General features: G+C 34.6%; 3 protein-coding genes across 4 annotated transcripts; 2 read left to right on the top strand and 1 right to left on the bottom strand.

The window, feature by feature from the left end:
- Positions 1-4,630, top strand: LOC145594420 (putative disease resistance RPP13-like protein 1). Its single transcript, XM_081650731.1, has 2 exons — positions 1-345; positions 1,439-4,630. Exons 1-2 carry the CDS (start codon positions 1-3, stop codon positions 4,628-4,630), a joined length of 3,537 nt encoding a protein of 1,178 aa, XP_081506857.1.
- A 6,482-nt stretch (positions 4,631-11,112) lies between these two features.
- Positions 11,113-15,895, top strand: LOC145595700 (putative disease resistance RPP13-like protein 1). The gene is made up of 2 exons (XM_081652119.1): positions 11,113-11,789; positions 12,344-15,895. Exons 1-2 carry the CDS (start codon positions 11,448-11,450, stop codon positions 15,605-15,607), a joined length of 3,606 nt encoding a protein of 1,201 aa, XP_081508245.1. The 5' UTR covers positions 11,113-11,447; the 3' UTR covers positions 15,608-15,895.
- Positions 15,896-19,337: 3,442 nt separating this feature from the next.
- Positions 19,338-20,754, bottom strand: LOC145593731 (heavy metal-associated isoprenylated plant protein 20-like). Of its 2 annotated transcripts, none has more exons than XM_081650063.1 (3): positions 20,521-20,754; positions 20,265-20,340; positions 19,338-19,749 (listed from the first exon to the last, which is right to left on the bottom strand). In XM_081650063.1, the coding sequence occupies exons 1-3, from the start codon at positions 20,593-20,595 to the stop codon at positions 19,448-19,450; spliced, it is 453 nt and encodes a 150-aa protein (XP_081506189.1). In that variant the 5' UTR covers positions 20,596-20,754; the 3' UTR covers positions 19,338-19,447. The 2 variants fall into 2 exon arrangements, with proteins under 2 accessions (XP_081506189.1, XP_081506190.1); XM_081650064.1 differs by having other exon boundaries at positions 20,535-20,736.
- Between the last annotated feature and the right edge of the window lie 4,738 nt (positions 20,755-25,492).

The following is a 25,492-nucleotide window of genomic DNA, read 5'->3' as shown; positions in this document are numbered from 1 at the left end:
ATGGCCATCGGTGAGATATTTCTATCAGCATTTCTTCAGGTACTCTTTGAGAAGCTGGTGTCTACTGGGATAGCCCTTTATCTGAATAAAAAGAAGCGAAGACAACGCAAAAGCATCGAAAGGTGGCAGAAAAATCTGAGATTGATAGAAGCATTACTAAGTGATGCTGAGGAAAAGCAATTCCACAGCAATGCTGTGAAGCTTTGGCTTCAGGATCTCCAAGACTTGGCTTATGACTTGGAAGACGTCTTAGATGAGTTTGTCACTGAAGCTCGAATTCACGAGTTGGGGAATGATGCGTTACAGGAACATGACTCGAGATTTGGTTGTTCACCATTCCGTAAGGTACCTTGTACTAGCATCATTTTTATCTCAGTATGCTTTACACAATTACTAAATCGTCTAGTTTATATACTGAAAAACATTCAGAGTTAACTAAAAGATCTTGAACCAAATTGATTTTAATACTCCGTGTCTTATGGTACTAAATACTCCTGTATAGATGCAAAACATATTTGATTTACAGAATAGATGTAATTAACTGCACAATAATCATATATTCTATTACCTTAATTGTTACGTAATAAACTAAATTTACCAAATACCAACTAGATTTGTTTTGGGAAAAGATATATTTATTTCTATCTTTTATGCTTTCTTAATTAGATGAGGTTTGTAATTAGGAAATTGATAGATTTTAGGTATATAATCAATTTTGGATCATTTAACCTTGTGCAGCAACTAAAATATTCTAATTGATATGGGTTTCCAGCGGTTAGCCTATATGACTTAGGGCCTGTTCACATTTACTTAATTTCATTTCAGTACAGGTCCAATCAGTTCAGTTTAGTTCTGTTCAGCTCCAATCAGTTCATTTCAGCTCCTAATTTCCCTCTCTCATAAAATATTCATTTCAGCTCAGCTCAGTTGAGTTCAGCTCCAATCAGTTCACTTCAGTTCAATTTAGCTCTAATTAGTTCAGTTCAGTAAATGTGAACAGACCCTTACTAGAAAGTAATGATGGTTTTATTGAAGTGGGAAAATCATTAATAAGGTGAAATTTATAATGGTTTGTTATTAACAGGGTTATTGTTTATTGGAAAATTTAACCTAGCACCACAAATTTCACTTAATTAACCTCTAATCTCTTCTAATTACTCTCTAATTTTTAATTTGGGTTTTTTATACTATAAATGTTTTTTTTTTCGCAAAATAGTGCATTTAAAAGGTTTTTTATACAAATTTTCCCTGTTAATTTTGTAGTAACTTAATAAAACAATACTTTTGTTGAGGGGAGAAATCTAGATTTTGTCTTGTTTCTTTTATTATCGTGTTTTACTATTTTTTTTATTTTGTGTTTAAGGGTTAATTCTCAAATCGTTCCATAACTAACCTCCGTTTCAACATTAATTAACTTTTTCGTCCATGTCAGGTTCAGGTACTAAGCTTTCTGGCCTGTTCTTCTGAAGCTTCAAAATCAAACAGTGCAAATTATTCAGATACCATTGAACAGATTAGCAGTCGCTTGCAAGATATTCTGACCCAAGCGGGGGCTTTAGGTCTGTCACCCCAGACACAGTCAAGAGAAGAGCAGCGAGAGCAGAGATCAACAGGCTCATCATCTTTAGTACGCGAGCCACAAGTGTATGGAAGAGGTGGTGAGAAAGATGAGATAATCCGACGGTTATTAGAGGATGACCCAAGTTGGGAGAACTATCTTGTAGTTCCTGTTGTAGGAAAAGGAGGCATAGGAAAGACCACCCTTGCTCAATGTGTTTACAACGATGAGCAGGTTAAAGGTCACTTCAATTTTAGAGCATGGGTGTCCGTATCTGATGTGTTTGACGTCAAACAAATAACGACAACAATCATCAATTCAGCTACTCATGCTACACATAATTTCAGTGATCTTAATGAGGCACATGAAAAGTTGAAGAAACTGCTAGCAGATGAAAGATTCTTGATTGTTCTTGATGATGTTTGGAGTGATAAATATGATCCTTGGGACCAACTTCAGACCCCATTTCAAACAGCGACAAAGGGAAGCAGAGTCTTAGTCACAACAAGATTAGAGAGGGTAGCAAAAAACATGCTTAAAAGACCAACTCAAAGCCCAATCATTTACTTAAAGGGTCTGTCAGACCATGATTGTTGGCTTCTGTTTCAGCAGCATGCACTTGTAGATGACAACCTGATTGATATGCGGGATGAAATTGTGAAGTTGTTCAAAGGATTGCCTTTGGCTGCTAAAGCTCTAGGAGGTCTTCTAAGAAAAGAAGATAAGAGCAAGTGGTCAAAGATATTAAAGAGCAACATATGGAGTGAGGAAAGTGGTGTTTTGCCATCTCTAAGGTTGAGTTATCATCATCTCCCGCAGCATTTAAAACGTATATTTGCTTATTGCTCGATTTTCCCTAAAGATCATAGATACGTAGAGGAGGATGTTGTTTTGATGTGGATGGCTGAAGGTTTGCTGCAAGGGGATGAGGAGGAAAGCATGGAAGACAAAGGTCATAGTTATTTCCTTGATTTGGTATCAAGATCATTAATGGAACCAGGTCCATATTTTCTCAAAAAGTATTTCATTATGCATGACCTCATCCATGACTTGGCTCAATGGGCTGTAGGTGATGTTGGTTCTACAATGGATATCAAAAATATTTCTTCAAGAACTCGTTATTTTTCCTGCACTAAAGAAGTCATAGAAGACCAACCCTGGACTCAAGAGAAAATTGGCCAATTGCGAACATTTGCTTATTTTGGCAGTCAGGTTCCTACAATACATATGTCAGATTCCAGCTTACAAAGATTTCATCACTTACGCTTGCTGTCTATGGCTCACATGGGGATCAAAGAGTTGCCAAATTGTATTGGTAATCTGAAGCTCTTACGATTTCTTGACCTCTCATTCAATACTGAACTGGAGGAGTTACCAGAAACAATCAGCAAACTGTGCAATCTCCAGACACTGCTATTGAGAGGCTGTGAATCTCTCAGGAAGTTAGTCACTAACATGGCACACCTAGCTGATCTTCGTCACCTGGACATTGATGAAGATAGTGCTTTGATGGAAATGCCCCTGGGGATTGGGAGATTAACAAACCTGCGGACATTGAAAAGATTCCTCTTGACACCAACGTATGGGTTCAGGATCAGCGAGTTGAAGAACTTGAAAAGTCTCAGGGGCTCACTGGATATCTTTGGCCTCCAAAATGTGGTCAGGAGTAAAGATGCAGAAGAAGCCAAGCTGTATGAAAAATCAAACCTTGAGGTGTTGAGATTGTTTTGGGGAACTTCTACTTATGAAGTTGGTCAGAACATTGAAAGAGACGTACTTGACCAATTGCAACCTCAGAAATCCATCAAAGAATTACAGTTGAAAGGATACAAGGCCTTGGTGTTCCCTGCTTGGTTGGGGAGTCCCTCTTTCCCTCAGATGGTTGTCATACGACTGGAGGATTGTAAAATATGTGATGACTTACCACCACTAGGGAGTCTTCCCTCACTGAAGGAGCTTTGGGTAAAAGGGATGGATGGCGTTAAAACTGTAGGTCCTGAATTTTATGGTATTGGTTGTTCAAATCCGTTTCCTGCATTAAAAACTTTACATTTTGATCATATGGAGTCTTGGGAGGAGTGGTCGCATCCATCAGTTGACAATAGCAAGGCATTTTCCCATCTTGAAAAGCTTGAAATATTATGGTGTCCATTGTTGCGGGGTGATTTTCCTTCCACTCTTCCATCCCTAAAAAAACTGAAGGTTGATAACTGCCGTAAGCTGAGAATCTCACTTCCAAGCTTGCCTTTGCTCCAGGAATTGGAGATAAATGGATGTGAAGAGTTATCTAGTAGTGGAAATGTCGTATGCTGTTCAAACAGAATACTGCTCACAAATGTTTTTCAATTTACAGGGATTCAGGGCTTTTGTGTACCAGGAGTCAAATCTCTAGAGGTTATAGGCTCCAAATCTCCAGGTGGCAGGTGGCGATTTTTATCACGGAAACACTTAGGATTGGTTAAGTATCCAGCCTTGAGCCATTATGTCTATGGGGATTTAGACAACTTTTCTTTTGTCGAGTTAAGAAACTGCAAAGAACTGGATATGTTCTTGGAACATAATCCATCGAGTGTAAGACGTCTTAAAATTTACGATGACAACTCTTTGAAGCAGCTATCCAGATTAACCAACCGAAGCACTTGTCTTCAAGAGCTTCATATTGAAAGATGTTCATCTCTGAGCACTATTGGTTTTTTGCCCCTAACTCTTGTCGAGCTAGTGATCAAAGATGTCAATATAAAGCAGCCGGCTGAAGAGTGGGGACTTCACCTCCTTGCTTCTCTTAGAGATCTTCAACTCGTGAACATGGGAAGCTGCATAGATTCAGTAGAGTCGGTCCCAGGTTTGAATTTTCTTCTCCCCTCTTCCTTGGAGGACTTAATCATCCACGGCTTTCCAAATTTGAAATCTTTGTCATGCCATTGCCTCCCCAAAATTAAATTCTTGAAGATTGAGGATTGTCCTCTGTTGAGCAAGGGATGCATACAGGTTCCTGATGAATTTAAAGTACAGAATTACCCACGTCATCAATACCTCATGGTCAACGTCAACAGTCCGTTCGATTTGGGTTGATTTCATAGCGTTTAACTTCCAGTTAATGTTGTAGTTGTGAAAAGAAATTTGGTAGGTTTTATTGGCACAGGGTAATGAATCTTGTCCTTGATAAACCTTAAAACGTATCAAGATTTTGCAAATGTATATTCACTAGCTTCAACAGAGTATGCATTTAACCTGAAATGTTTCTCAGAGAAACTCTACACCTATAATAACTTGGAAAATAACATTTGCCATTAATGGCTATAATAAAATTAGCTTATACTCTGCATTAAGCTGTGACTTTATATAGTATCATTTTATTACTTGAGTATATTGATACCAACAAACTAAAAAGTCTGGTTGATACTAATGAAAAAGTATTTTGGTAAAGAATGGTGCTATCTAAACATAATTTAGTACCAACAGATATTGTTATAGTCAATTAATCCTTGGTATTGTGCTTCATTGCTCTTAATATTTCTAGACTTTACTTCACTATTATATACTTCTTACTATGATTAATATATATATTTGGAAACCTTTCATAATATTCATAATATTCATTTTTCATTTTTCATTATAAGCATGTCCTTATTTGCCCCATTTCCTTATTTGGAAACCTTTCATAATATTCATTTTTCTCAACTAGTGGAAAATTTTTCACAAAATCATGCCAAGTGTCCCTTCGGTGATTACTTTAGTATATAGTATAGAAGATAGATAGAGATAGATATTTGACCATGGTTAATTATACAAGAGTATTATGTACACCTAGGGTTATTTGCTCATTCAATCAACAAATAATTAAAAAAAATTACTCGTATTTGCTCATTTGTTGATTACAAACCCCAAGGGGGTGTTTGGAAAGTGGGATTATGAGGTGGGATTATGATTATTTAATCCCAACCTCCATGATCCCAGGTTTGTTTCTGGATTTAATCGTCAACCATAGTTATAGAAATTCGAGGTCGCCATAACCTAATTGAAGAGCTTCAATTGATGATATTCCAACCCTTCAAAATGCAGAAATTAAGGTTTTCCGGCATGAAACTTGGATCAATTCAACTCCTTAACAAGATTTCTACAGGAATTGCTCAAACATTATCAATTTCTTCGCGTTCAACTTCCGGCCGATTCAATTACTTCAAGAGGTTTCGCGAGCTTCAAGATCACCGCTAGTCTGTCATCTAATGTACTCTGTTCCAGTAAACTTCGCTTTTCTCCCGGAAATTCAAACAGGAAAACTGGAATTTGAACCCCTACGGCCGGTAAATCTCTTAAATTTCCCCTTTTTTTTTCTTCTAATTTTTAATATAAGTTTCATTTTATTATTTTATCAATTTGCTAAAAAATTTTAGATGTTAATTGTTGTTTCCAATTTCAATTTGATTTTTGATTTGAGTTCAATTTGATTTTTTCCTGGAATTTAGGTGTTTGTAGTTCCTTTAATTTAACAGTTTTATGACCTTTTTCTGGGATTTTCGTTTTATGAATTCAATTCTATTTTCCATGCTCATTACTCATTAAAAGCTCCGATGAAGGAGATTGTTCCCAAATTTGAATACTGCTCGATTTTGTTGCTGAAAATTCCCTAGTCTATCATATTCTCTTCAAAATTTAATCTTTTTTCTCCTTTAATATTTTTCAAGTGCTCAATTCACCTATTTCCTTTTTGGACATTTTTTGAAAGGGGCTTTTTTTTTTTTTTTTTTTTTTTTTTTTCCTTCTGTTTTGGGGTGTTAGTTATATTAGTATGAAGTATATTAGTGCTCTCTTTAATATAGCAAATTGGGTATCTGGATTTGATTATCTGATTGTGAGTCCACTGAAAACTTTAAAACAACTGAATTAGGCTAATACTGAGACACTTAAAAAGCTGCAAACAAGGTATGCAAGAAACTGATAGAATTAGGTGGTTGAATTAGTAGCATTAGTGAAATTTGGAAATCTCATTGGCTTTCTTGAGAAATTGAAGATAGACAGATGTAAGGATAATTCCTTACATCTCTCTTATCTCCTTAAGTGCTGAAAACACAATAAAAGATTAGATTAGTAAACAAACACATAGATTAGAAAGAAAATATTTGGAGCTCACTCGAACTCCTATGATCACAATTCGAATCTGATTGCCCCATGAGCAATGCAAAGTGATCAATATATGAATCAATATAATATAACATGAGGCCATGGAGATCTCATAACACAATAAAAAGGAAAAAAATGAGTCAAACCATGCCCCTGTATTCTTTGTAAGGCAGATGTGGGCTATCTTGAACCTTTTAGCTTTATCAAACCCTTTATAGTCAATTATCTTCTCTACTTGCCTCTTCCCCTCAACTAAGTCTTCTGGTCTTCAAGGCCAGTAAAATCATTAAGCTTGATACGACTATCAATCGCTTTTAGAGTGCTTTGATTTAACCTCTTCGTCATTGGAAGATTCATCATCAATATTCATTCCTTTTTTTAGTTATTAGTTAAGAGAGAGCTTAAACCTAGCCTTGGTCTGTCATTTACTTGTTCTGTTCTCTAATCAAGTAAACATTGCATCCATAAGTTTTTTTTTTTACCAATTCCTCTTCCATAGTGATCACGTACAAGTGATAGAATAAACGCACAAGGTAACAATAGCAGCAAGAAAGACGAGGGAAATGAAGAGTGCAGTTATATTTTTAAAGCACCCTCAATGTACCTAAATCAAACCCGGAATTCACAGTGAAAATTGTGGCATAGCCCTATTAAAAGCGCACCCAAACAGCCAAAATACACAAATTCGAACCCAGTCTGAACTAAACAGCCTAGTTTGATAGCAGATAACTCCAAAAATTTTGAAATTATACAGGCAGATAGTAGACATAAAAACACCAAAAATTAATTAACTTAATTTAACATTAAGAACCAAAGTTAATCAAACCAATCGATCCAAATTAACCAATTCAACACTTGGAAACCACATAAAAATAATCCCCAAATTACCGCTCATAATGCTAAAATTCATCAAGTTCATTACTAAGTTCATTACACTAATTCCATTAATTTAACACTAATAAACCAACAGCAATCCTAATTCATTACTCTACCACTCAAATTTGACATAATCTTCACCCATTATTAAAATATCTCCAATTGACTGACACTCATAAACCGAAACTATGTCAAACCCATTAATCCAAATTCAAAGCCATTATGCAAAAAAAGCGGTTAACACAACAAATGGGCCCTCAATTGTTGATTTTTTCACCTTTTGAGTACTCAATTTTTTTTCACCATTTGGGTATCGTGGCCTAATTTCCGGCCAAAAAGATTAAATTAGCCCAAATAATTGAGTACCCTTGGTGAAACATTGAGTGCCTTGGGTTAACTTGTGGGGCCCACCAAAAATATTGGCAGCAGACTTGGGAACTATGGATGGTTTTGGATACACCATAATGTCTGACTAGCAAAAGAGCCTATTAAAAGCTGTATCATTACTCTAACCTAGGCTGAAACCAGATGTTGTGCAAGACATGTTTACTGCAACTTCTGTATTTGTGGGTGGATTACTATATAGAAGAGGGTTTTGGAAGATTGCAAAGAGCACAATAGAAAATGAGTTTGAGGCAAACATGGAGCTATTCTCTGAGATCAATGTGAAGGCTGTCGAAGACTTGAGGAAAAGGAATTATGTGAAGTGGATGAGAGCATTCTACACCCCACAATCACAGTGTCACAGCATAGACAATAATATGAATGAGGTGTTTAATGCATATATTTTGTCATAAAGACATAAATCAGTGATTACTATGCTTGAAGATATAAGACAGGGTTTGATGGAGAGGATGCACAAAAAGAGGGAATTCATACATAACAAAGACATAACAATCTGCCCTAGAATTCAAATTAAGCTTGAGAAGGTCAAAATTGATGTAAGGGGTTGGCATATTGGGATATACCTTACTCCTATAGGGTTATGGAAGGGGGAACTCAAACAAGGTATGTGGTGAGCTTCTAGAAAGGACATGTAGTTGCAACGTTTGGTACCTAAGTGGTATTCCTTGTCACAATGTTGTCACATCTATTTGGAAAGCTATGGAGCAATATGAGCGTTATGTTTCCCACTGGTTCACCCATGATACTTACCTAAAGGCTTACTAATGCCTATTAGAGCCCCTGAATGCACCACATGAATGGCCTCAAAACCACTAAGAGAAGGCCTTCTATGGGAGAAATTGAGGGCATCAGGCTGGGGTTCACAAATGCAGCAAAGCTGGGCATAAAAAAAGGTTAAGTCTTGGCGCATAGCGCCTATTGATTTCAGCGCATATAGGATGACAAATTTGCAATTAAAAGTATTATTTAGATAACTTATACTTTAGTGGTACATTATATATACATAAAGGTACATTATAATGTACCAGTACCATTAAAGAATCAACTTTTTCCAGAAGTTGAAACTTATAGGATGGTAAAAAGTACCACTACACTCGTAATAGTCTACAAAACGTACTATTAAGACAAATTATACTTTAGTGGTACATTATACATGCATAATGGTACATTATAATGTACCACTAGAGAGTTGGCTTTTTCTAGAAGCAAAAATTGAATCAGCGGAAATTTCTTCCTTACCCTCCTATTTACATAACTCGCTCATAGGTGCTATGCGCCCAGACTCACTCATAAAAAAAAAAGCATGTATTAGGCCACTAAAGCAGCCTAACCACATGAGGCACATTGTCCCGACACAAACTCAACAAAGTGTACAGGGGAGTTCCTCAATACCAAGGCAGCATGTCCTAACCAAAGAATCACAAGCTTATGTGCCTATGCATAGCATGGGTATAGGTGTATATTTGCTTTTTTATTCGGTCAAATTAATTAATTTATTACATATTCAATGCAGCACCAAACACAAGCTAAAAGGAACCCTAATTTTGCAACAACCACTACAAGTGAATCAATTACAAGACTATGAAGATACACCCCACACACTCGAGCTAATAACAATATTAATTAGTAAAATGATTACAAAGCTTTGATATTGAATCTTTTTCTTCAACTTCAGCATGTCCCGTTTCATTTTCAATTTGTTGCTAATCATCACCACCATTTCACTCCTCAATTCTATTGGATGAGGCATGTCAACCCATTCAAAATAATTGCTTCCATTGAAGCATATGTAATTCTCACATATTTTGAACCTCGTGAATGGGTGCTTGATAGTTCTTGAAACTCTTATGCAGCTGTCTTTTGTTACGGTGGCAAAATCCATAATTCCAATTTTACTTTGCAATTTGCAAGTCTGAAGAAGTTGGCTGAGTTTTCTGAATTTGCATATATTCAACAAAGAAGGGATGAAGTTAGATGAAGCCAAAGAAGGGATGAAGTTAGACTGAGCCAAAGAAGGGATGAAGCAGCTCTGCAGTGTTTTTTTTTTTTTTTTGGCAAATTGTGGACTAAATTTGCCTCACAGTCTTGGTTTTGGTTTCTGGTTTGCAAGGATAAGTTAATGGCTTTTTTGGCTGCTGTACAATCGTTTTAAAAGCCTTTAACTGCTAGTTTTTGTCTTGAAAACAATTTTATTTAATCAATGTATTTTTTATAATTAAATTTAGTTAGTATTTAATTACTACCTCCGTCCCCTTTTGATAGTCCCTTATGGGCATTTTTCACGGGAATTAATAAACACAAATAAGAATAATTAAGGTACATTAAAAAAGTAAATTGACATTGGGTATGTAAAAAAGTAGAGAGAGAAAATAATAAAAGTACATGAGGAAACAAAATTACATGGGAAATATAAATTTGCACAAGTATTTTTGCAAATTTGAGGGAAGTTTGGTACTCCCTCCGTCCCAAAAAGAACGACCCATTTGGCCAAAACTTTGTCCCAAAAAGAATGATCCATTTGCATTGAAACATCCACCAATTTGCTACAATATTTGTGCAAAATTAGCTTCCCCATATAAAAATTTGATTTTCATGTTATTTTATTACTTTCTCTCTCTTTTTTTTTACAAACCCCATATAAATTTATCTTTCCAATATACTTTTACTTCTTTTTACTTAACTTTCTTAATACCCGCGTAATCAACTCAAATGGATCGTTCTTTTTGGGACGGAGGGAGTAAAAAATTAATATTTATGATTGTTGGAAAAAGCAAATGGGGTGAACATTTTGGGACTAAAATTTTCCCATAAGGGACTATCAAAAGTGGAAAGAGGGAGGATATGTGCTTAAAGGTGAGTTAGTTGGCCGGATTTTGGGTTAGAGTACCCAAATAGTGAAAAAAATAAATTGAGTACTCAAAAGGTGAAAAATGTGAGAATTGAGATAACTCACAAGTTATCTTTTGATTGTGATGTTAACTCAGAAGAAGCCGTGTTGATATATTCACTCTGCTCTTGAATTCCAACTCGTCCCCTTTCTGTCTTTTGCTTGTCCTCACTCTCCACCTTAAAATCAAAAAAAAAAAAAAAAAAGTAATTGGGAGTGAAATACTGAAATAGTACCCATTAACCCATAATTAATGAGCTTTTCAAAACCCTCAGCAATTGGACGTATTTCTCTATTCTAGTAATCAAAATCAAAAACCAAATTTAAACAGTAGATAAATTTTAAACTAAACAAAACCCAAAAGATCAAATTAAAAACAAAAATACCTCAAAAGCTGTTTCAAAGGAGGAGAGAGTAAAATCAGGAAAAAGAGACAAAAAGAAAGGGGCAGAAGAGTCTTCACACTGTACGTTACAGTAAAACTCAACTTTAGATTTAGGAAAGTAAAAGCTAGTGTCATTATTTTGCTGAACTGCTGATATAATATACATCTCCTACTCCTAATTTATCAGTAATTCGATCAGTGAGATTTGAGTGAAAATGGCAATTGGTGAGATATTTCTCTCAGCGTTTATTCAGGTACTCTTTGAGAAGCTGGCTTCTGCTGGGATAAGCCTTTATCTGAAGAAAAAGAAACGAAAACAAAGCAAAAGCATCGAAAGGTGGCAGAAAAATCTGAGATTGATAGAAGCTGTTTTAAGTGATGCTGAACAAAAGCAACTCAACAGCAATGCTGTTAAAGTTTGGCTTCAGGATCTCCAAGACTTGGCTTTCGACTTGGAAGATGTCTTAGATGAGCTTGTCACTGAAGCCCGAATTCACGAGTTGGCCGATGATGCGTTACAGGAACATGACTCGAGTTTGTCACTGAAGTTCTGTAAGGTACCTTGTACAATCCACATCTTTTTCTATCTTGTCTAGTTAATATTGGAAAAAATTCAGAGTTCAGAGTCACAACTAACAGATCTTGAACAAAAATGCAAATTTTAATACTTCCGTGTCTTGTTTTCGTTGGTACTAAATCCTCTTGTATAGATGCAAAACACATTTGATTTACAGAATATATGTAACTAGATAATGACCAAGCCATGCTTTTTTTTTTTTTTTTTTTAATTTTAAATGGCAGCCATGCTTGGGTTTTGAAACTAATACAGTACAAAGTAGTAATTGTTTCTTTTAAAATCATTATCATTCAATAAATTAATAAATGAATATGTAGATTAATTTATATCAAATGTGTAGAAAAATGTGCATAACAATAGATAGTTAGATAGTAATGCTCATAGGAAAATTGATAATTATGTAAATTTCTTTAAAAAAAAATAGTAATGAGTAAAATTCTGCTTTAGTATAAAGTAATAGATTAACTACACAATAATAATCATATACTTTATTACCTTAATTAACTTTTTCGCGGAACTAATTTCCTATGTCAGGTTCAGGTACCAAGCTTTCTAGCCAGTTCTTCTAAAGCTTCAAAATTAAAGAGTACAAATTATTCAGATACCATTGAACAGATTAGCAGTCGCTTGCAAGATATTCTGACCCAGTCAGGGACTTTAGGTCTCTCACCCCAGACACAGTCGAGAGAAGAGCAGCAAGGGCAGAGATCAACAGACTCATCATCTTTAGTACACAAGCCACAAGTGTATGGAAGAGATGATGAGAAAGATGAGATAATCCGGCGGTTATTAGAGGATGACCCATGTTGGGAGAACTACGTTGTAGTTCCTGTTGTAGGAAAAGGAGGCATTGGAAAGACAACCCTTGCTCAATTTGTTTACGACGATGAGCAGGTTAAGAATCACTTCAATTGTAAAGCATGGGTGTGCGTATCAGATGTGTTTGACGTCAAAAAAATAACGACAACAATTATCAAATCAGCTAGTCCTGCTACACATGATATCAGTGATCTTAATATGGCACATGAAAAGTTGAAGAAACTGCTGGCAGATAAAAGATTCTTGATTGTTCTTGATGATGTTTGGAGTGATGAATATGATCCTTGGGACAAACTTCAGACCCCATTTCTAACAGCGGCAAAGGGAAGCAGAGTCTTAGTCACAACAAGATTAGAGAGGGTAGCAAAGAACATGCTTAAAAGACCAACTCAAAGCCCAATCATTTACTTAAAGGGTCTGTCAGACAATGATTGTTGGCTTCTGTTTCAGCAGCATGCACTTGTAGATGACAACCTAATTGAGATGCGGGATGAAATTGTGAAGTTGTTCAAAGGATTGCCTTTGGCTGCTAAAGCTCTAGGAGGTCTTCTAAGAAAAGAAGATAAGAGCAAGTGGTCAAAGATATTAAAGGGCAACATATGGAGCGAGGAAAGTGGTGTTTTGCCATCTCTAAGGTTGAGTTATCATCATCTCCCGCAGCATTTAAAACGCATATTTGCTTATTGCTCGATATTTCCTAAAGATCATAGATACGTAGTAGAGGATGTTGTTTTGATGTGGATGGCTGAAGGTTTGCTGCAAGAGGATGAGGAGGAAAGCATGGAAGACAAAGGTCATAGTTATTTCCTTGATTTGGTATCAAGATCATTAATGGAACCAGGTCCATATATTCTCAAAAAGTATTTCATTATGCATGACCTCATCCATGACTTGGCTCAATGGGCTGTAGGTGATGTTGGTTCTAAAATGGTTGTCAAAAATATTTCTTCAAGAACTCGTTATTTCTCCTGCACTAAAGAAGTCATTAAAGAAGTCATGGAAGACCAACCCTGGACTCAAGAGAAAATGGGCCAGTTGCGAACATTTGCTTATTTTGGCAGTCGATTTGATATTCCTACAATACAAATGCCAGATTCCAACTTCCAACGATTTCATTACTTACGCTTGCTGTCTATGGCTGGCATGGGAATCACAGAGTTGCCAAATTGTATTGGTGATCTGAAGCTCTTACGATTTCTTGACCTCTCATTCAATGCAGAACTGATGGAGTTGCCGGAATCAACCAGCAAACTTTGCAATCTCCAGACATTGCTATTGAGAGGCTGTAGATCTCTCAGGAAGTTGGTCACTAACATGGCACAACTAACTGATCTTCGTCACCTGGACATTGATGAATATAGTGATTTGATGGAAACGCCCCTTGGGATTGGGAGATTAACAAAGCTGCGGACGTTCAATAGATTCTGCTTGACACCAACGTCTGGGTTCAGGATACGTGAGTTGAAGAACTTGAAAAGTCTCAGTGGCTCACTGGATATCTTTGGCCTCGAAAATGTGGTCAGGAGTAAAGATGCACAAGAAGCCAAGCTGGATGAAAAATCGAGCCTTGAAGTGTTAAGATTGTTTTGGGGAACTTCTACTTATGAAGTTGGTCAGAACATTGAAAGAGACGTACTTGACCAATTGCAACCTCAGAAATCCATCAAAGAATTACAGTTAAAAGGGTACAAGGCCTTGGTGTTCCCTGCTTGGTTGGGGAATCCCTCTTTCACTCAGATGGTTGTCATACGACTGGAGGACTGTAAAATATGTGATGACTTACCACCACTAGGGAGTCTTCCCTCACTGAAGGAGCTTTGGGTAAAAGGGTTGGATGGCATTAAAACTGTAGGTCCTGAATTTTATGGTATTGGTTGTTCAAATCCGTTTCCTGCATTAAAAACTTTACATTTTGATCTTATGGAGTCTTGGGAGGAGTGGTTGCATCCTTTAGTTGACAATAGCAAGGCATTTTCCCATCTTGAAAAGCTTGAAATATTATGGTGTCCATTGTTGCGGGGTGATTTTCCTTCCACTCTTCCATCCCTAAAAAAACTGGAGGTTCATAACTGCCGTATGCTGAGAATCTCACTTCCAAGCTTGCCTTTGCTCCAGGAATTGGAGATAAATGGATGTGAAGAGTTATCTAGTAATGGAAATGTCGTATGCTGTGCAAACGGGATAGCGCTCACAAGTGTTTCACGATTTACAGGGATTCAGGGCTTTTGGGTACCAGGAGTTAACCGTCTTGAGGTTATAAACACCAGTGACGAATGGCACTGTTATTCAGATAAACGCTTAAGATTGGTGGACTGTCCAACCTTGAGTCACTATGTCTATGGGGATTTAGACAAGCTCACTTCTGTGGAGTTAGGAAACTGCAAAGAACTGGCTATGTTCTTGGAACATAGTTGTCCATCGTGTGTAAGGCATCTTAAAATTTACGATGACAACTCTTTGAAGCAGCTATCCAGGTTAACCAACCGAATCACTTGTCTTCAAGTGCTTCATGTTGTAAGGTGTTCATCTCTGAGCACTGTAGGTTGTTTGCCCCTAACTCTTGTCAAGCTAGTGATCAAAGATGTCAATATAGAGCAGCCGGCTGAAGAGTTGGGACTTCACCTTCTTACTTCTCTTAGACATCTTCAACTTGTGAACATGGGAAGCGGCATAGATTCAGTAGAGTCGGTCCCAGGTTTGAATTTTCTTCTCCCCTCGTCCTTGAAAATCCTAATCATCCATGGCTTTCCAAATTTGAAATCTTTGTCATGCCATAGCCTCCCCAACTTTTCTTCTATTGAGATTAAGAATTGTCCTCTGTTGAGCCAAGGAAGCATACAGGTTCCTGATGGATTTTCAATAATAAAGAGTTACCAAGGAAGTATACTTTATCAATACCTCATACTCAAGTACAACAGGTCTGTTGTGAATTATGAATTAGTTCGATTTTTATCTACAGATTCGGTATGGTTATATTAGCAGTTGCTATAGGTATTTGGGTAGAATTTATGGAGTTAAACTTTGGTTGGTTTTATTGGAACAAGGTTATGAATCTTGTCTCCTTGATAAACCTTAAAACGTATCAAGATTTTGCAAATGTGTATTCACTAGTCTCACTAGCTTCAACAGTGTATGCAATTAACCTGAAATGTTTCTCAGAGAAACTATATACCTATAATAACTTGGAAAATAACATTTGCCTTTAATGCCAATGGCTATAATAAAATTAGCTTATACTCTGCATTAAGCTGTGTTTATATAGTATCATTTTATTACTATTGATACCAACAAACCAAAAATTCTTATTGATACTAATGAAGAAGTATTTTGATAACTATCTTAACACAATTTAGTATTAACAGAGATTGTTAGTCATTAATTCCTTGGTATTTCTAGACTTTGACTTTAACACTATTATATACTCCTTGCTAGTTCTTACTAAATTATTTCTATATAAAATTATAGGAAGTAAATTACCCCCTTCAATCCAAATAAGTCTTGTTTTGGTCGTAATTGTTTCTTTCTACTTGTACCTTTTCTCCAAAGGTGGTGCACATTCATTTCCTCCACCTATATTATCTTGAAATTTGCAACAATATGGTTTGTGGCCATTAATATGGGGTAATAGGATTAGAGCATCCACAATAGATAGTAAGCTATTGTAGTTTTGGCTATAACCACATTATTATTTTTAATTTCGGCTATAAACTTCATCATCCCTCAATTATAACTTCGAATAATACGAGGTGGCGAGGTGCAACATACTTTACCTAAGGCTCGTGATTTTTTGTTGAATCAAAACTTTAACTATAAATCTCAGGTTAAATGGATTAGAGATGGTGATAGAAATACCACTTACTGCCTTCGTTACATATTTGTGCAACTTTTGGGTATTATTTGTGAGATGTAAAATATACAAAGTTGTACATAATATGTAACAAAAGTAGTACTTTGTTTTAAGTACAAATAGCAAAGCATTGGAGAAACAAATTTTCAGCAATTAAGTGTCAGGTTAATGGAGAATGGTTGCATAGCAAGGATGAGGTCCAAGCAAACACTGTTAATAACTTGTTCAACAGTGAAGAGGTGCAAGATTATGATGAGCTCCCAAGTGATATTTTTCTGGAATTCACTTAATTGGATTTGGCATAATTTATCTTGTCGACCTTTCACGGTTTCACAAGATATGAAATTGAGTTGGTGGTTAAGAATATAAATAATACAAAATATTCTTGTCAAAAAAAAATAATAATAATACAAAATATTGAATAGGTGAATCTATTTAACATTTTCTCGTAAAAACAATGATAAAATCATACGATTAAAATATGTAAAAGTGGCAATTTCAATTTCTACAAACTTAACAATCATTGTACAATTAACAATCCTAACAATTTGGGAAATGGGGTTTCGAGTTTATTCTCTCACGCATTCGTGCAATTCTTTATTTCTTTTAAAAATGGGAAATTGATGTTCATGTTTCCCTATTTTCGCCAATGTACCTTTCATGTCCTGTATTTTAGTTGATAAGATTTGCAACCCTATCTTTAAAACCAAATGCCTCGTTATCATGTGAATTCAACAAATTTCATGTTACACACAAAAAAAAAAAAAAAAAAAAAAAAAAAAAAGGAAACATATAAGAAAGGAAAAGCTTATATTCTTTATTTCTTTTATAAGTGAATATATGTGCACATGTCCCTATCTGGCTCCGCCACTGGATATTCTAAATCTATGTTTTATTTGGTAAGTTTTCAATCTTAAACTTAAAAAACAAATGCCACAAATATCATGTGAATATCCATTATACAATTTTCATGTTACAAAAAAAAAAAAAAAAAATTGATTAAAATGAAACATATTAGAAAGTAAAAGACTATGTGCTCCATATCATATCATTCAGCATTCACATAGCGGGAAAAAATATGACCGTTGTCGCAACTCTCATAAAAATATGACCGTTAACAAATTCTATCCGTTAAACCACCTTACCTCATTTCAAATATCTGGTAATCTCCCCTGTTCATCTTACTTTCCATTCTCTTCTCTCTTCTACTTTCTCTTTCTCAATCTAAATTATTTCCCATTTTGTAATTAACTTCCTTTTTTCTTCTAAATTTATCTGAAATTCATCAACAATTTGTTCCAATTTTCACTTCCATTTTCGGCAACATTTACGGTATAGTATAATACTCCCTCCGATCCTTTTTGTTCTTCGAACCCGAGTAATAAAATGGGAGAATCAAATGACACCCACATAGTAGAAATCCCAGTAAACCAAGATCAAAACCTGAAAACAGCAATAATGATTCAACAACACCCAATGATGGAAATCTCAAAAAGTCCAGGCCATTTACTCCTCCTTAAACTCTGGCAAAGAGAAGAACACCTCTTCGCTCGTCGAATCGATGTTAACGAATCCAAATTAGACAATCTCCGCCGTGAGATCTTCCACCTTTGTCTCTCCTTTCTTGTTTTCCATGCCTTTGTGACAACCCTCCTCTTCATCTCCTCCTGCTCATCATCGTCTATCCAAGGGGCTCATTCGGGTTTAACCCGGTGTCAGAAATGGTGGGTGCCGTCCTTTCTCGGGGCGGCAACCTCGGTGGCAATAGCGGTGTTGGTTCAGGTGAAATTGTGGAGGTATTGGAAGGTGACTGAGAGGCTGAGGAGGGAAAAAACCGATAGCCGGGCGCTCGGCCGGGCGGTTCAAGAGCTGAGGATGAAAGGGGCTAGCTTTGATTTGGCTAAGGAGATGAGTTTTTGTAACATCAACTATAAGATTAAGAAAAGCTCAAGTGTTGAGATTAAATGGAAGCCTAAGATTTGGTGTTCTAATAATTTGGTTACTTTTTGCTTAATTGTATTTGCAGGTCTTGCATTTCCTGCTCCTAAATTGTTTCTTTGCATAATTTGATGGGGTTTTTTAAGAGCTAATTACAACAATTGGTATGTAATTAATTAATTAATTAACAAAATATTTATAATCTTGATTTTTTTTTTTTCTTCGTTTTTTTTTTTTTTTAGATTTTGATTTTTGTTTCTGAATTCTTGATTTTGATATTTTTCTTTCAGGGAAATGTTGGACTAACTTGGAAAAAAATTGAGATTGAGGGATGAAGCAATGTGGTCCGGTTGAATTTTTTTATTTTTTTATTTTTTTTTAGTGAAAAAGATTGAATTTGATGATTTTGTACAAACAAAGCAAGTGACCACTGCTTGTGTGCTTGAGAGATTAATTTATCAATTTTTTGATTCATATAATTTGATACTGTAGAAAATAATGAGGAACATACATCAATGAACATTTGATTCTTAATTTCATGGTGAATTTGTCTTTATTTGTATTGTTACTCTTATTTTTTGGTGGTAAAGTCCAAAGTGTTAAGTCACTCAATTTTTATATAAGTAGTAACTGTTATACACTTATACATATAAAATGAGTCGTCATTTTATTAAACGACATAAAAAATACTTCGTATTAAAACAATTTGAATTCTTCCATTACCGTTTATACAAGTACATTTTCCATAACATGGAAAAAGTAAGCCACTATTACATTTCATTGTTCAATCAATTTTACCAAATAAGAACTATCCTTATTTTTTTTATTCAAGATTAATCAAAAACTTGTATACTACCTATGAAAACCATTTCATAAACTTGAAATGGTTTGACATCAAGGGGGAAATTAAAGATGTGCATAATATGCTAAAACAAAACATTCTTTATTAGATGAAACTCATATAAAACTTCTTTCATCTAAAAGTGTCAAAATCTTACTAAAAACCCAACTCAAATGATTTAATTAATAGATTTTTACATGATGGAACAAGAAGCATTAGGGTTATCATCACTAAATATTTGAGTGTATTTCTCATGAGGACCATCATTATTATTACCAGCATATGCTTGAGGTGCATTCTTAACATAGCCAGAAGGTGCTTTCTTGTCATAAGCTTGAGCTGCATAAGGGTATGCTACCATAGTGTAAGGAACATATGGCCAAAACTCGGCTCGCTTTCCTGTTCTCTTCACTTTGTTTAACACCCTATTCGGCTCTACGTTTCCCGTTACTGTTACTTTACTTAGCTTCCGGTTCACATCCACGGATTTCACTCCTATGTATATAATATAAGCATACGCGGACATATTAGTAAATTTGATATTTTGGCAATGTAAAGTATAACAAAGCTCTCTAAAAGCACTTTAAATATTCGATGTCATAGCTTAGAATGCACAAAGGAAATGATACAATCAATTAAGCCAACTACACTCTTCAACACGCATATTTATTATTAATAGTAAATTGGTCAAAAGTGTACAACTGTAGTCCTTAACACGTTCATTACATGTTTTAGGATTTATACATACTACATGCTTAAAATCAAGATATTTATAACTTTCTAATAAAAAGTCTCAAAAATTACTTTTTAATTTAGCAACTCTTAAGACAAATTATGACAAATTTTCTGATATATTTTGATACATGAGAGAATTAATGCATGCAAGTGACCAAATAAGTGAAATTAGGGAATGCTTAAGTGTATGTACATTTGTAGTTTTATAAAAAAAAAAATATATAAATTCACAAACCAAATAAAAAATAAAATTAGGACATATCAAATGTATTTACCTTTGATATGAATGACAGAGTTTCTGACTCTTCTTTCACAACCATCACAGTCCATTTTCACCTTGATCTCAACAGTCTGTTGTCACATAAATGGAGACTACACTTAGTTTGTACAATTTTCGCGGTTCTTAAACACCAAAATAATTACTTCAAACCAAGTAAAGAAATAAAAGAATAGAGCAGGGACTAAAAGAAAAACATGAACAAGAGATCATAAAATTATGAACATTGTACAAAAAAAAATGAGAAAGGTCACCTGCATTGGCTTACGTTTCTTATGCCTAGGGATCGAAGCATCGAAAAAGTCCAAGATATGATTTAAGAAACCCATGTCTTTCCTTCAATCTGTCGCGCTTCTCTTACTGATGTCAATGCAGATACAGAGAAAAATATTCAGAGAACTAGCTAGTAGTTTGCAAGTTGATGTAATTCTGTTTATTTGACTTGTTTTTTTGGATGTGAACTAAGTAGCAGCCTAGCATAATAAGCCCTTAAAAAAGCTAATTTATGGGTGGGCTAAAGATGGTAGAAAAAAGCAAGTTGTGGTCTCAAAAGAATTATTCTTCTTTTTAGAAAGTAAAGCTAAGCAACCATGTATGGAGGGTTTGGAATAAGTTGATATCCATGGTCCCATTATAAAATCTTATGGTAAGTTGCATAATTCGACGACTATTATTATAGAACACAAGTATAATTGTAGTATTTTTGACAGCTAAAATCTATCATATACATGTGTATGATTCAACTAACTAATATGCCAATGAAAATGTCAAAAAGTATTGAGAATGTTACAAAAGTTAAGGGATGTAGTCATAACAGATCAGAACAGAATCTGATGAAGAGACTGGAAAACGCTTACTTATTTTGTTCTTAGTCAGAACACATACTCATAAGAGATCAGAATCTATGAAGAGATGGTTGTCGCGATCAGCTCAAGTTACTTGCTTCTGTCATTCTGATCTCAAGCTGACTAATAATGATACTAGTATGTAACTATGTAGTCTATATCCCCTGCTAGATTTTTGTTATGTATGCCTCCAATTTATTGGGTTTCGTCGAAGCTTCAAAGAATAAGGCATCCTTATGATCATTGGCAGCTTTGATCATCTACCCTTAGCTATGTTTGAGGCAGTGCTTGAAGGCGTTGAAGCTAAGGATTCAATAATGAGCATAAATCAATAACTATATGCTAAAAGACACACCAGCAATGACACGTGTCATCTCCTAGTGTGTCCTTAGATAATTTTTTAAAAAAAAAATAAAAAAAAACTATTAACTTAGGAAACAAATCACTTACAAAATTATTATTATTTTTTATACATATTCCATATTAATACATAGTAATCATTAAATTTAAAATAAATAGATTTCATAAATCTTTCTTATAAAAAATGGACAACTATAAATCAAAAAATCAAATTCTTAAAATAATTTGTCACCTAAAAAAATTATTGCTCAGATTTTTTGCCTACTTTTAATTTGTTTTAAAATTGTATATTAGAAGCTATCAAGAAATAATATCAATATCAATTAACCTATACTAAAAGCGAACCTAAAATGACACGTGTCACAATGTCATTAACGATTTTCCCGCCCATTTTACTTTTCGTTTTTACGAAGATTCTTTAAGGAAATCATTTTATAATAATGAAAAATATCTTTCTTCCAGTTGAAATTCTTAACAATAATAACTCTCCATATAAACCCAACTAATATATTTTTATATATGTACTTTTGAATTAATATTATGAGTTTAATTTTTTTTAAAAATTCAATACAATAATAACTCTTTAAATAATTAATAACAACCGTGCATTGCACGGGATTTAAACTAGTTACCTATACTAAAGGCGAAACCAGAAATGACACTTGTCATAACCTGGTTAAAAAATTTCCCTCCAAAAGGTTTTTTTTTTTTTAAGCTTCTTAGAGAAGTATTTAATTTAATACTTACTTTACAATAATATTTCTTTTCTATTTGGCAAGTATATTCATTTTTACACATTCAACAAAGATTTATATATTTATTTATTTTATGACGGGAACAAAGTCATATAATACAATAATGTAATATTATCTATAACTTTGTAATGTAATCCATGGTTATTTTTATTAGTCGTGCATGCATTTCTTCCTCTGTTTTCTTTAAAGATTCAAAAAAATTGTAATTATAGAACTTTCATCCTATTTTGCAATTTGATATTATTTTTTATAGTAAAATAACTGTATTAAACTAATGATAAATATTGAAATTACCGTGCATGGCACGGGATCTAACCTAGTGAGCCTATATATTACAGCTAATAATCAATAGCATATGTAACCAAATTGCTAAAGGATTCATGGAAATTTTGTTAGTAGTAAACTTGAAACCTCGAGAAAAATTAGAGGAACTAAACGGAGCTGAACTGAAGTGATGAAATTCTGTAAATAAGTCCAAACGAACAGGGCTTAAGTTAACCAACTACACACACGCACGAATGTAGTTACGTACATGTAACCAAATTTATGGGCAAGATAAGGTTTTGAACTTTTTTTTCTCATACCAATTCATCACTTTTATTTATACCAATACATGTTCAACTTTAAAAAAGGTTTTTTCATGTGGAAAAACGTAACATTTTGATGGTCTTACCATAATAGGAAGCATCGTGGATAAAAGAGTTTCCTCCAAAACTCCAAAAGGCTACATTATTTGATTGGACAAAAGACATATTCAACTTTAATTAAAGGATTTCCATTTGGAAAATCGCAATTGAATACGTAGTACTTCGTATTAATTTCTCTTTGTTCTACTCTCTTAATTACCTTAATTTCTTTGACTAATATTAAGATCCGATAAGTTAAATAATTTAGTGTTTTAAGTAAAGTTTGAGATTGGCCCAATACGTTATAATAATAAGTAAAATCATTTGGTAATTGGTATTAATGAGTTCAAAAGAGTTGAAGAGAAAACAGTATAAGTTAACAAGAAAATTGGAAACAAGGGAAGGGAATGAAGAGAGAAAGTGGTGAAATATAGAATTTAGTTATCGACTTATCGTTATCATGTGGGGTCTAATTATATAAATTACTCGTATAATGTTATGTAGGAAATTCTATTTTCTTTTTAAGAATCTTTTTATCTCTACTTTTTTTTATTGAGTTAGGTTCCACGCTCATCCACCTATTTTTCCACTCTATTTTTCACTTACATAAAACAATGTGCGTATAAATGGATATGGGCAAGTAAATCGCAAAGTACTAATGCATTGAAGAACTTATCGCATACTATACAATTTGATGAGAACTACTGTACTATTGTACTAGTTGATCACATGCATTAATGGTTTACTTAGCTAAGAAGCCTAAGATTTGATAGATGGAGGTACTTTGGAACATTATCATGTGTTCGGCGTTAAATTGCCACAAAAACTTTTCATGATCTTTTAATGTGGATAATACTATTATTAGTATGATCTCTTAATATAATACTTGTAATCATAAATGTGAGCATGTGAGTATGTCCATATCCATCAACTAATGAATGCTCATGGAAAATTATATGCACACTTTTTCTAATCTTCAACTGCCAAAGTTTTACATACATAGTTGTACATAGATACGTATAGACGTACTTGTACTCATACACGTAACAAGCTCATATGACATGCTGTGCACATTGGTTGTTCCATGTAAAGACTCTAGTTAATTCTTCTTCATCGTTGTTATGGGACATTTTGTACAACTGTTGACCGACATTGACATTCAAGACCAAGATATACAAGACCATGTCAAGATAGTTAGTAGTGGTCCCTAAAGTCAAGGAGAAATAATAGGTCAACAAGAATAATTCTTCAATGTTGTTATTACGTATCTACAATCTAAGCAAGTCCAAGTTCATTGGAGACCAAGTAAAAGGGATAACCGCTACTCCCACTATTTGAGGATGTGGTTGAGGAAATCATGCAACAACCACCCAAAGTATCTCACAACCACGGTGCTGCTACATTGAAGCTCTATAAATAGGAAAGCCCTCTTCCCATGAAGAAGACACATCCTACGTACATAACCTCCTGCTAAACATACTACTCCTTTATTCCCATGCAATTTCTCCAACCTCCATCCACATGGACCTTCCACTAAAAGTGTCATTGCTCAACTACTATATTTTAATCCCAATACCACTCTCCTAAAAGACCACTACTGCAATGCATTTCCACAATACTACTTAGCCTATTACGCCATATACACCCTGCCGTACTACATACAAAGTCCATACTCCCTGTTTACTTGTAATTAGCTCCGTATATTTCTATAATTATCGTATACATTGTAATTGTAATGTTTGGCTTCATGCCATATTATAGTGGATTGGTGGCCTCATTGCCACCCGCGGTTTTTACCCACCTTCATTGGGGTTTTCCGCGTCACCATATCGTGCCTCCCCTCTCTTTCTTTATTTCTTCCGTCATTTATTTTCCGCATCCAACATTTCTTATTTTAATTTAGTTGATCCGTAGCCCGTATCCCACATCAAATCCTACTTGACGAAATTTTGCATAAACAATCGTGCGTATTTTAAGGTAAGAAGTCTTATTAAGTGGATCAAGTCTTATCAAATGGGTCAAGTCTTACTCATATTGGAACGTACAATATATTCGATAGATTCAAATCACAATCATTAGTCTTATTGAGTCATTGCCGATATCTTCAATTATTAAAAAGAATAATCTTGTAATCAATTTACAATATGTACTCTGTATGCTGAATAGGTGCCAATTCTAAAAAAAAATAAAAAAAAAAAAAGGTGTCAATTCAGGATAATGGTTGGCTTCAAATAAGGTCTAGTTGGATCTGCTCATCTCAAATATGAATCTTGCTACATTATTATAAGGATTTTTTGACTTTTACCACCAAAAAAAATCAAAAAAAATGTTTTTTACCACCAAAATTTCTAAAACTTTTATTTTACCACCAAATAAAAAATTAAAAGTTGTTTTTTACCACCTGTCGTCAAAAACCTAACGGAATTTTTTAAATTCTTCGATTTTCGTGTCAAACACACGCTCTTTAGGGGTTTTGGGGGGCACTTTGGCCCTTTCTCCCTAATTTGAGGTCAGAATTGACAAAAAATGATCGGAAATGCCTCGTTTTGCGTGTTTTAAAAAACCTCGATTTGCGTAAACACGTAAAACGAGGCATTTCCGATCATTTTTTGTCAATTTTGACCTCAAATTGGATCCATA

The sequence above is a fragment of the Chenopodium album genome, chromosome 19 (genome assembly GCF_948465745.1).
Source record: "Chenopodium album chromosome 19, dcCheAlbu1.1, whole genome shotgun sequence".
NCBI lineage: Eukaryota > Viridiplantae > Streptophyta > Magnoliopsida > Caryophyllales > Amaranthaceae > Chenopodium > Chenopodium album.
Note: the sequence above shows the minus strand (reverse complement) of the source record. Positions and strands in the feature narration are given on the sequence as shown.